This window comes from Eriocheir sinensis, chromosome 49, assembly GCF_024679095.1.
Source record: "Eriocheir sinensis breed Jianghai 21 chromosome 49, ASM2467909v1, whole genome shotgun sequence".
Lineage (NCBI taxonomy): Eukaryota > Metazoa > Arthropoda > Malacostraca > Decapoda > Varunidae > Eriocheir > Eriocheir sinensis.
Window position 1 is genome coordinate 5,217,782 of NC_066557.1, and position 12,821 is coordinate 5,230,602.

At 40.8% G+C, this 12,821-nt stretch overlaps 1 protein-coding gene across 1 annotated transcript; it reads left to right on the forward strand.

Annotated features, from left to right (window-relative positions):
* On the forward strand, window positions 1-12,574 carry LOC126981741 (acyl-coenzyme A thioesterase 1-like). The gene is made up of 5 exons (XM_050833260.1): window positions 1-119; window positions 514-686; window positions 7,465-7,641; window positions 10,027-10,255; window positions 10,363-12,574. The coding sequence occupies exons 2-5, from the start codon at window positions 519-521 to the stop codon at window positions 11,139-11,141; spliced, it is 1,353 nt and encodes a 450-aa protein (XP_050689217.1). The 5' UTR covers window positions 1-119; window positions 514-518; the 3' UTR covers window positions 11,142-12,574.
* Window positions 12,575-12,821: the final 247 nt, after the last annotated feature.

Genomic DNA, 12,821 nt, shown 5'->3' on the forward strand with positions numbered 1-12,821 from the left:
AAACTAAAAGCATAATCTCATCTAATCAAAAACACTTACATGAGAACCGACAGTGACGATCACACACACGCGGAGCTTCTCAATCACCACTTTCACGGACACCCGTCACCTTAAATTTGGTAAGTAGTTTGTGTTCTTGTATACCGGTAAAGTCCTAAATTATTAGTATATTTAATTTAGTTATCTTAGGAGAATGCCTGCATGAAAGAGAAGAAATTATTTTATTTTCTCTCGTTCAGCCATCTGGTTTTGAAAATTCAGTGACAATATGAACGTATGTAGGTACTCCTACTATGTGTGCTGAGGAACTCCACTAACCTAAGCCAAACTTCGATTCATATGAAAAAACAAGAAAAAATCTGGAAAAATGAACATTTTGCAACATCAGCACACACCGTATTTGACAGTACGGACATTTAATTATAAAGTAATTTATTCAAACATTACATCACACACTATAATGTTTGTGAATTGTACACTTTTACTGATTCAGTGAGAACACCCTTTTTTCAGGAGTCATGGCTGATCTGGGTAGCGAAAGAGACGGCAGAAGCAGCAGAGTCAAGGTTGAAGTGACGCCGCGGGTTTGCCTTCACGATGTGCCCACAAGCATCAATGTGAGCGGTCTGACGCCAAAGAAAAACGTCACCCTCACTCTCACCACCCATAACGACTCGGGACATAAGGTAAGTCGCGGCGATTTATTCTTCTTTTGTTCAGCGATGTTGATAAAAAAAAGTGGGAGAGGTTAGGGGACCAACGTTCAAGTCCCGCTCACTGATACCAAGCTGACAAGCTGCCGATGCTGCTGTCCTGGGAGTGCAGCAATGTCAATGTCGAGCCTCTTGAGCTCTCGGTTGAAGATGGCTGTTTTCCTGGAATTATCAATTTGACGTAGCCTAGATCATCGGAGAGGCCAGGACACATATCGTCCTGCCATTCCAGCTTGCTGGTCGCAAGATCAATGGTTTCTTCTTTCGATGTTCTTTGCCTGGTGCGAGGTTTATAGCTCGCTTGTCGGTGTACCCATTCAAGCACGCAGGCTGTGGCGAGTCAGCACCTTACTGGCTGGGGGCAGCCCAGCTTGAGGCGGGCGATAGCTGACCAATGGGATGCGATGACCCTTCCACCGTCGGAGACAACCTGTAGCGTCCGAGCTTACGCCAATCGCGTGTACCTCTTCTTGAACTCGGTGTCATCGTACTCGTTAAAGATGTCCCTTCTCGGGCGAAAATTCCTTGGTCGGTGCTGGCGGGGTTGTTCACGGGCTGCCATGTTTACAGTCAGACGCTTGGAACCTTCCTTGGGAGCGCTTGGGAGACCCCGCACGGCCTCCCAAGGCGGCGAGCGGGATAGGCAGAGTTCCAAGGCTTGGGAGCTTTCGTGAAACATGCCCAAGGTTTCTCGCATGCTTGGGACTCCTTGAGCACACTTCCAAGGACTTGGACTTTGTTACCTCCCGTGTTGTTTCTGGCGCTGTGAACAGCGGCACTGGAGTGACCTAGCTCTCCAGGGCGCAAGTCTGCAGGGGGATGAGTATACGAAGATCCTGGTTAGGCCAATCACTAGCTAGGATCCCCCTCTCGGCCTCGCTGATGAACTACAAATGAAAGCAGAGCAATACATTTGGCACCAACTTGGCTGCAGGAGTTACCGGAAGGAAGTCTAGTTGACGACCAGCCGCCTTAGGGGCTCCACTCCAGATTTGTGTAGGGTTTAGGCCGGGTTCCCACTATCCCGTTTTGACGGTCCCGTCGACGTCAAAATGACGTCACAAAAATGGTGGGCGCTCGCCGCTCGGTACTGAGGAGATGGGATCCGTCACGCCGCTTGTTGACAAACAAAGCATGAACCCCATGGACGACAGCGACTTTTTAATTGCTGCTTTTATATACTTGCTACTGGGTCAGAAGGCAGGCCAGTTAGGAGGAGGCGAAGGTTCTGGCCACGCCAACAATTATTTCAAGCCTTCAAATTATTATTAAATGCTACAGATCATTACATGTGGAATGGCAGGACAACCACACTCGCAGACAACTTAACATACACTCCAGTCCAAGGCAGGCTCTGAGGTCTGCTCTGCTGATGAACAACTAAAAACAACAGTTGATTGAATTCCCAACCATCTGCCTGCCTATTGAAGTCGCTCTCTGTTCACAATATAATTTTGGTATGGGAGGAACTGAAATAGTTCGCAAATGACCCTCGGGTGTTCTCTGCAGCAGAAGAATATATATATATATATATATATATATATATATATATATATATATATATATATATATATATATATATATATATATATATATATTTGCCACCAATCTTCCCGCCACACCTGTGGGTTTGTTAACTTTGTTTACACCCGGTGTGCGTTGTTGCCACACTTCCAGTTTTTAACAAATGATATTTATTGCCTCCCGTTACACCGGTTTCCACTGTCGTCGCCGTCGATGACGTCATTGACGGCCGACAGGCCCGTCAAAACGGGCTTCTTCTCCCGAAGATGACTCACAAGGCAGTGAAGCCGTAATCTAATGGCAGGGGCACGGTTGCTGGAAGCCCAAGCGTCCATTGACCTAAGGTCTTCGCGCAGCACACCTGGCTTTTGAGGGCTTGAAATAGTTTTCCTATTCCTAGACGAACTGCCCGAGTTTGGAGTGAGAATTGCCCTTCTCTTAGGTTCGCTGCCAACCAAGGCTAACGAGCCCAACCTGCCCACCCAGTTATACCGCCGGGTATTCGATCGGTCGCGCCACAACATAGCACACAACAGGGACATCGCATGAAGGTGGTTCTACGAGGAGAGGCAAGTGACCTGCCTGACAAGCCAGACAGTGGCTTTACGGCGATCACTACACCTGGAAAGGAGAGGCTATAGAATACGCATCACTTTCCTTGAGTGTGTGGGACGTCCAGCTAAGACCACACACACACACACACACACACACACACACACACACACACATATATATATATATATATATATATATATATATATATATATATATATATATATATATATATATATATATATATATATATATGTATAGGCTACGCATATTATACAGTGGTGGGCTAGGTTCCGCTAATCCGCTAACCGCTAATTAGCAAAGCTAACTCTTTCGTTAGCTGATTAGCGTTTTCGCTGACTTTGGAAACAGTTAGCGGACCAATTATGTAGTTCTTCCTCCGCTAACTGAAGTCCACTTAAAATTCATACACGGTCGTTCTTGTCCGTTGTGGGCACTGGGCACTGAGCAGACACAGCACCAGTTGAGCCACAATATTTCATTAATTCCAGGGCTTCCACTTTTGGGTAAATCACGCCTTAAAGTAGGTTAATTGGACAATTATTAGGGAAATGTTTTGGTATTTTAAGGTAATGCATCTTTCATTTCCAACTCTTTGAACTCGGGATTAATAACAAGAATTCTATATTTTCCACCTGACAAAAAATAAACTTAAAATAATAAAAATAAGTCTCAGTTATGGTAAAAAGTAAAAAATGCGAAAATTTGCGGGAAATCTTGGGTAAAATATACGGATTTAGGATAAACTGGAGGCTTCTTTCTCTTCTCTTCTTGTTGTTGCTTGTTGGGCTCTTTGTTTAGTTCAGCTGCGACGTTGTCAGTGTATAATCGTGTTCATTATTGTCGCCTTGTTTATCGTTATCGACGTCATATAAGGATTAAGGTGACCCGAGTGAGGACGTTTTTGTTCCGCCTGAGCTGTGGGTGAGGCGGAGGACACTCAAGCTGACGCCAAGCACGCTTGGGACTCCTTGAGCACACTTCCAAGGACTTGGGACTTTTGATGAAACCGACCCAGAGTCCAAGAAGTTCCAGAACTCGTGGCCCCACCTGGAAAAGTACTTTGTCATTAATTAAATCAAGAGATATGACGAACACCAATGTCTTGCATTTCCAGTGCGTCATGTGCCACCCCAAGGAGACCATACATGCTATACCTTTCTGGAAAGCTCAAGGTCACTATAGTCTGTTCAGAGCATGAAGTCGGTTCAGGGTGGAGCTGGTATCGTCGTTTACCTCTAGCTATGCTGCCAAATTAATCTTCGTACATGCGTCTTTCTATTATTTCCCATCCATGTGCTATTTGAAAGTGATATTTTATATATTGTATATATAGTAAAGGAAGCTACATAGTACAATGAGTGTCGATGTTTAGGATTATAACAACGATTTGTATAAATTCTATGACATGTGGCAGAGATTTTTTTCCCATGGTGCCACGTTTTGGTGGTGGTGGTGGTAGTGGTGATGGTGGTGGTGGTCGGCGTGTCCCCTTAGCATAGCTGGGCACGATAACAGAAAACCTTATTCCCGATAACCGATAACTGATAATGAAAAACCTTAACGGCGATAACCGATATTCGTTAACTAGCAGAGCTGGGCACTTCCGTACCTCTGTCCGCACCTCCGCTCCTCCGGACCTGCGGACCTTTAAACGAGGTGCGGAGGTCCGAAGTGCGGAAAGTTTTTCAAAAGTGCGGAAGTAACAGGTGCGGAACGGCAGTATTTTAAGTCCGTACCTCCGCACCTGAGGTTTTCAAGGATAAAAAAAATGAAAACGACAAACAGTCCGCGCTCTGCAGTAATACTTCCGGTCGTTTACGCGGTCTGTGCTGCAGGGCATGTTTTCCCGCCACTTGAGTGACGTCACTCATTCAGATTTACGGCCCGGTTCAAAATATACCGTTTGTCGTCCGTCTTAAAGGAAGTGCGTCATCAATGACAACACCACGTGCACGGATAGCAAGAACCCAAGGTGCTGCAGTATTGCCTTGTATTTCTTTTTTTTAAGGTACGGACTAGATTTTTCAGGCGCGCTTTAATAGTTTTGGGTACGGTACCGGAGGTGCGGTACCGGAACGAGTGAAAAAATTTTAGGCGCGGAAGTACAGGTACGGACTATATGTGTTTCGAGGTGCGGAGGAGCGGTACCGGACTACCCGATATCCAGTAACGCGCCCAGCTCTGTTAACTAGAGATACAAATATAGGCGGTAACCGATAACCGATACCCGATATAAATCCACAATTCCGATACTAGCTAGCGATAAGTCCGATAGGCGAAAACGATACTATATTGATATTTCAGATAGAAAAAACATTGATGAATTCAAATTTTCATTATCTGTATTTTAGGAAACTTACAAAACCTTAAAACCACACGTTGACACGTACATATGGACGGTAATACTAGAAATGCCTGAACCGGTGTTGTGTTATTTGGCGTCCCCACCGTCAAAAATTGTTTACAAACACTGGTCTCTCGTGAACGGTGTATGCTCAGACCAGCAAGCGTAGACCTGTACAGTCTCACAAAGCTTTTAAACCGTAATTAAGAGTTGCTGGAAGGCTGAATCAGACATATAGTACCACTACCACCATCCTCGCTGTTTCTAGAACGACACTCTGTACGAGTTGTATTTATATGTACAGAGTGTCGTTCTAGAAACAGCGAGGATGGTGGTACTGTATGTTTGATTCAGCTTTCCAGCAACTACTCTTAATGTGTTAGCAAGCTTTGTGAGACTGTACAGGTCTGCACTTACTGGTCTGACCATGCGCAATTCACGAGAGACCAGTGTTTGTAAACACAAGCGCCAGGTTTTGACGATGGGACACCAAATAACACAACACCGGGTGCCTTCAGTATCATGGCATGCTCACAAACGAATATAGAATATCAAATTTGAGGCTGTGAATATTCATTTCCGGGGCAAAGTTAAATGATTTTTCTCTATGATATATTGATTTTTGAGTAGCATAAAAAATAACCTAGTGTTTTAATTTTCATGGTCTAAGTATGAAATCTCATCACCGAAGATATTTCATACCCCGAAGTTTTTTCATACAACACCGGGCCATGCAGGGAGACAACGTTTTTTTCTGAGGCGGAAAAAAGTAGCGATTATCGCTAGTTTGGTTACAAAAGTAACGAAGATACCGATATATATTTAAATAAGTAGCGGATGGTCGATAATCCGATTTTGTTATCAGCGATAAAGTATCGCGATAACTTATCGCGATAACGCCCAGCTATGCCCCTTAGGTCCCTCCCCCGGGTCGAGAGGGAGAGAGAGAGAGATAAACAGGTGGGTTGTGGGCATAGGTGGGCACGATAACAGAAAACCTTATTCCCGATACCCGATTACTGATAATGGAAAACCTTATCGGTGATAACCGATATTCGTTAACTGGAGACACAAATATAGGCGATAACCGATAACCAATACCCGATATAAATCCACAATTCCGATACTAGCTAGCGATAAGTCCGATAGGCGAAAACGATACTATATTGATATTTCAAATAAAAAACAGATGAATTCAAATTTTCATTATCTATATTTTTGAAAACTTACAAAATCTGAAAACCACACGTTGACACGTACTTATGGACGGTAATGCTGGAAACGCCTGAACCGGTGTTGTGTTATTTGGCGTTCCCGCCGTCAAAAGCTGGAGTTTTTGTTTACAAACACTGGTCTCTCGTGAACTGGCCCATCACTACTTATTCAGCTATTCTTACTTATCACCATTAACACTTTAACAGTCACTTCAGTAAAGCAGCACTGAACCACTGGGAACCGGAACACTGGGACTCGTTCTGTCACTCGAGACGCAGCTGAGAGGCCACGCGCCACGCCGCCACGTGATTGATAACACAAGCCGCTGGTCTCTGCTTGCGCTCTTTACAACGGGATCGCAAATTTCAGGTAGAGAATAATCATTTTGGGGGTAAAGTTAAATGATATTTCACTCTGATATAGTGGTTTTTGAGTCTAATAAAAAAAAATGACAACGTTTTAATGTGATCTAAGTATGAAATCTCTTCACCGAACATATTTCATACCCCGAAGTTTTTTTCATACAACACCGGGCCACGCATGCGCAGTAGGGAGAAGGAGACGTTTTTTTTTTTTTTTTGAGGCGGAAAAAAGTAGCGATTATCGCTAGTTTGGTTACAAAATTAACGAAGATACCGATATTTATATAAATAAGTAGCGGATGGTCGATAACCCGATTTTGTTATCAGCGATAAAGTATCGCGATAACTTATCTCGATAACGCCCAGCTATGGTTGTGGGTGGGTAGATAGGGAGACGGTGTTAATCTGATAACTGGCGGTCGAACTGGCAGCGCCGCACTCATGGGAATTCAAGAATCTGCCACACCTTGAACCGACTTCATGCTCTGAACAGACTATAGGACTGCTTTTAAGGGTTTTAGAGACAAAAAACTGAACCGAAGTAAATCCATACTATAAAAAAGTTAGCGGTTAGCGATTAGCGTTAGCTTTCACTATTATCTTTATCAGTTTATATATATATATATATATATATATATATATATATATATATATATATATATATATATATATATATATATATATATATATATATATATATATATATATAATATGTTTTTTTATTCAACAGTTCCACACCTTCGCCCAGTATGTGAGTGACGAAAGCGGGAGGGTGGATGTGGAGGAAAGCGAGGCCGTGGGCGGGGCCTACACAGGTGTTTTCCCAGCAGGTTTATTTTCCACCCTTACTGAATATCCCTTCAAATACACACGCCTCCAAAAAGAAGACTGCACTTCCCCTTGGAAGGTGAGGTGGATATCATCTTTGCTATTACTGTATTCAAATAACAGGATATATGTTTACACCTCAATAACTGGATATAACAGGATTCCCTCGGAAAATGATGTTTCAAAGTGTGTGTGTGTGTGTGTGTGTGTGTGTGTGTGTGTGTGTGCTGCCTATAGCGGCGATAGGCTTTCCCAGGGGGACTCTCGCAAAACTTCTCCATCTGGCATGGTCCACATTGTTCTCCCTCCACCACCTCCATTGTTGATCCTCTCGCCTCAGTTCTTCCCGAACCCCATCGTTCCACCTCTTTGTATGTCTGCCCACCGGCCGGCCTCCTTCCTTACGGCTTCCACTGATAATATTTGGTAAGGTATCTTTTCTCTTTCATCCTCTTGACATGTCCATACCATCTCACCTGATTTCTTTCTACAAATTCTAATATTGATTCATTGTTCAGCTCGTTCCTGACATCGTCATTTCTCAATCTATCTGTTCGTGTTGCTTCTTTAATCAAACGCAACACTTTCATATCTGCAGCTTGTATCTTACTCTTTAGCCTTGTTGTTAATGTATAAGTCTCCAATCCGTATGTTAAAACTGGTCTTAAAATTATTTTGTTTAGTGGAATGAATCTTTCCTTTAGTAGTGACTATACATTAATCTTAAATTGTTGGTGTAACTTTCGATTCTTTGTTATTTCTTTTTCCATAAGATACCTTTCATTTACTATGACTCCTAGGTAGTTGAAATCTTCCACCAGATGCAGTTTTACTCCGTCTATTCGTATCTCAATTTCCTCTCTCTCTTGCTACCATCATCCCCTCGTTCTTATTGGCATTTATTTTCATTCCACTTCTCTTTAAGTCTTCGTTCCAACCACTCAAAAAATCCTGCCGAACGACTAGGGATTTAGCAACAAGTGCAATATCGTCGGTATAGACCAATGTCGTCACCTTGTCTCCAAATTTTAATCTCTTCATACACCGGTCCATGAAAATCATGAACAGAAATGCCGATAACACACCACCCTGCCTAACGCCCGCCTTCAGTTACGTTGAACCATTTGTCCTCACTTAGTTGGGTCCTCATCGCACTGGCACAATTTCTGTAAAGGCTCCTTATAGCTCTAACTAAGGAGAGTTCTATATTATATGTTGGATCCTCTAAGGTTTCCCATATTTCTCCCTCTGGCATTGTATCGAATGTTTTTTTTTCTGGTTCAACAAGTGCAATGAATACATACTGATCCCACTCCCAGTTCTTTTCCATTACCAATTTCAGTGTGAATATTGCATCTGCTGTGCCCCTTGGGGGTTTAAATCTGTAATGTCCTTCTTTCAGCTTATTTTTCACTGTTAATCTTAATCTCTTCTATAGTACTTTTTCATATATCTTCCCCACATGTGAAAGAAGAGATATTCCATCTATAGTTCTTTAGTATATATATATATATATATATATATATATATATATATATATATATATATATATATATATATATATATATATATATATATATATATATATATATATATATATATATATATATATATATATATATATATATATATATATATATATATATATATATATATATATATATATATATATATATATATATATATATATATATATATATATATATATATATATATATATATATCTATATATATATATATATATATATATATATATATATATATATATATATATTCAGGGTGTATATGGGCAGGAGATTCTCTTTTATGCATGTCTCATTGAATGTGATAGCTAATTCGGCATTGATTATTTTCTTAAGAATATTCTCTTTTAGTCTTATAAGAATCTTATTCTCTTTTGTAAGAGTATTGATTACTTCACCAGAGTCATCATATATATATATATATATATATATATATATATATATATATATATATATATATATATATATATATATATATATATATATATATATATATATATATATATATATATATATATATATATATATATATATATATATATATATATATATATATATATATATATATATATATATATATATATATATATATATATATATATATATATATATATATATATATATATATATATATATATATATATATATATATATATATATATATATATATATATATCCAAGAATAGGAAAACAAACTTTCCGGGTTCATGTATCTAACACTGAACCACCTAAACAAGTCGGAAACGGGATTTGCCTAGTTGGCCCCAAAAAAGTAACCTACCCTTAAATGGGTTTGGGGACTTTCTGCTTCGGGCAAGTGAAGTTACAAGTGAATGTTATTTACATGCTGCACATCTAGCATTATGCTTTATTTCAAAGGGCAATAATTTTATCATTTAATTCTTTTGGCCTGATAGTAGTCACACTTTGCCTTCTTCCAGATGACACTCTTAGTCCACGAGGGTCACCTAACCCTGGAGGAAAGTACCGTCAGCAATGGAATAGCTTCAGCTCTGCTGGAGCGCCACATCATGGGTCCTGGCGTGCGACGTGTGCCAGTCACTCACGAAAGAGTTCGAGGGACTGTCTTTTTCCCGGCTGGTTCAGGACCCCATCCTGCAATCGTCGATATTTTCGGCGGTTTCGGTGGACTTAAGGAATACAGAGCATGTAATTTTCAGTGTTTTTTTCTGCACTTTGATATACTCTGTCTTATTAGCGATGACTGAGATCTGTACTCTAGAAATGCACTTAATTTTTTTTCTTTAATTTTTCAGCTATGTTGGCCTCAAGGGGCTTCGCTTGTTTAGCCATCGCCTATTTCAACTACGATGATCTTCCTAAAATATTAACGACGATGGACCTTGAATATTTCGAAGAAGCAGTGGAGTACCTCCTGAAGCAGCCTGACGTGATCCCTGATCGGTGTGGGGTGCTCAGCTCAAGCAAAGGAGGCAGCTTCGGGTTAGCCATGGGCATCCACCTAGCAAAAGTAACAGCGGTGGTGTCCATCGGAGGGATGTTGGTGGGTGACACGTCAACCACGTACCAAGGAAAAGAACTTTGGAAGGGTGTAACGCTTGACGCAACATTATATGATTTAGATGAACAAAATATGATCACGATCAAAGAAAACGCCTTAAAGAAAAAAGTGACGTACGATCACCCGTCTATGCCACCTATCGAGACTGCACCAGAAAATACACATTTCCTGCTGATATCCGGTGAAGAGGACGGGATGCGCAGCAAGGTGCCCCTTGAGGCCATAACACACCGCATGAGGCTGTACGGTCGGGAGGGCAAATGCCACACTGTTGTCTATTCTGGAGCAGGACATATTATTGAGCCGCCCTATAATACATTCTCTGGATACAGTATTTATGATTTGACAGGGCAAAAGATAATAATGATTTGGGGTGGAGAGCCACAAGGTGTATGCAAGGCTCAGGTGGATAACTGGCAAAACATGAGGAAGTTTCTAGAGATGCACGTTCGAGATCGCAGTCCCTGGTACGAACAGTATGTAGGTATGGCAAGCGGAAAGGGTAAATTTTGAACGGCTACTTATTTGACACTTCAAGGAATTTAACCGGCAGAAGAGTGCCCGAAATGCCATAGGCATAGCTTAATCTTTGTTTTATTTTTAATGCTATTCTGATGACTTTTGGACAAAAAATGACCTACCACAAATATTAAAGTTACGTATTTGAAATTCATCTAGAATCATCGCCAGCATACGTAAAGGTCACGTAGCAACACCTTACACGTGTTTAATTAAATGTCCAAGGGCGAATCCCTTAATAGGGTCGTGGCAGGTAGGCAGAGCTTACACACTTGAATTGTATTGCTTGTTTTCGCAGCCAGAAGTGCCGATGATGTCCCCATGTCAATGGGAAATATAGCTCTCATCTATTGGTAAATTAACAACTCAGAGCTGTCGGTGTGGCGAGACCAGTGGTCTGATTTTCTATTTAAATCGATGTAAATATGTAAAAAATCTCTCTCTCTCTCTCTCTCTCTCTCTCTCTCACACACACACACACACACACACACACACACACACACACACATTGTCTCCCACGTTAAAATATTGTAAAGAGAGAAAATATTGAAATATTACGGGATGAGTAAAAATATGGAAAGCTGCCCGAATCGGATGGCTCCAAAACTTTGCATTTCAACTCTAGTTAATATTAAGTTTAAGGAAGTGACGGTCGAGCTTGTTTTTAAAGGATTCAATCGTGTTACACTGGACCACTGAAGGTGGGAGCTTGTTCCATTCTCGCACTACAACGTTAAAATTAGTGAAGAAGAATTTTGGCAGTCTGAATTTACATGTCTACATTTAAGTTTTATACCATTGTTCCTCGTACGCAAAGTGTCATCGATCATAAACAATTTTGATTTGTCCACATTCATGAAACTATTAAGTATCTTAAAACATTCGATCGGTTTTCCTCGGGGGCGACGTTTCTCAAGTGAGAACATGTTGAGAGCGGAAAGCCTCTCTTCGATCGTAGGATTTGTTGCGCAAGGAAGGGATCATTTTTGTTGCCCGACGCTGAAAAACCTAATTTAGCAATGTCCTTTGCGTGGTGGGGAGACCAAAACTGTATCGCATATTCCAAGTGGGGTCTGACTAAACTATTGTAGAGCGGAAGTATTACATCTTTATTCTTGAGTAAAAAGTTTTTTTTAATGAAGCCCAACATTCTGGTAAAAGTGTTTTATAAAACCTATGTTTTTATGTATATGTATGTATCTACCATATAACTCCTTCATACATATACGTGCCTAGGCACTAGGCACTGGGTTGGTTGGGGAGCTTCTGGCTTTCCTTCAGTATTTACACGTTTTATGGTACACGTTACATTGTCTACAAATCCTGTTTTCCCCAAAAAGCTTTGCTTCCTATGGGATGCTTATGTTAATAATTAATACAAAACTTTTCAATAATATATTTAAGCATATTAAAGTGTTTCAAGTGTTTCAAGTGTTTCTGTTCGCTTTATTTGTGCATCGATGCATTGCTGTGAGAATTTGAGGTTTCGACGCGATCTTGACACCCAGGTCCTTGACACATTGAACGCTTTTGAGTTTGACGCCGAGAGAGATTTACATAGATTTACATAGAAAATCAGACCACACAGACCCCATGGTCCAGACTTGGTGGTCTGTCCTTAAACCTAAGTGATTTTACATTAATCAGAAGACTCCAAAACGTTGCATTTCTACT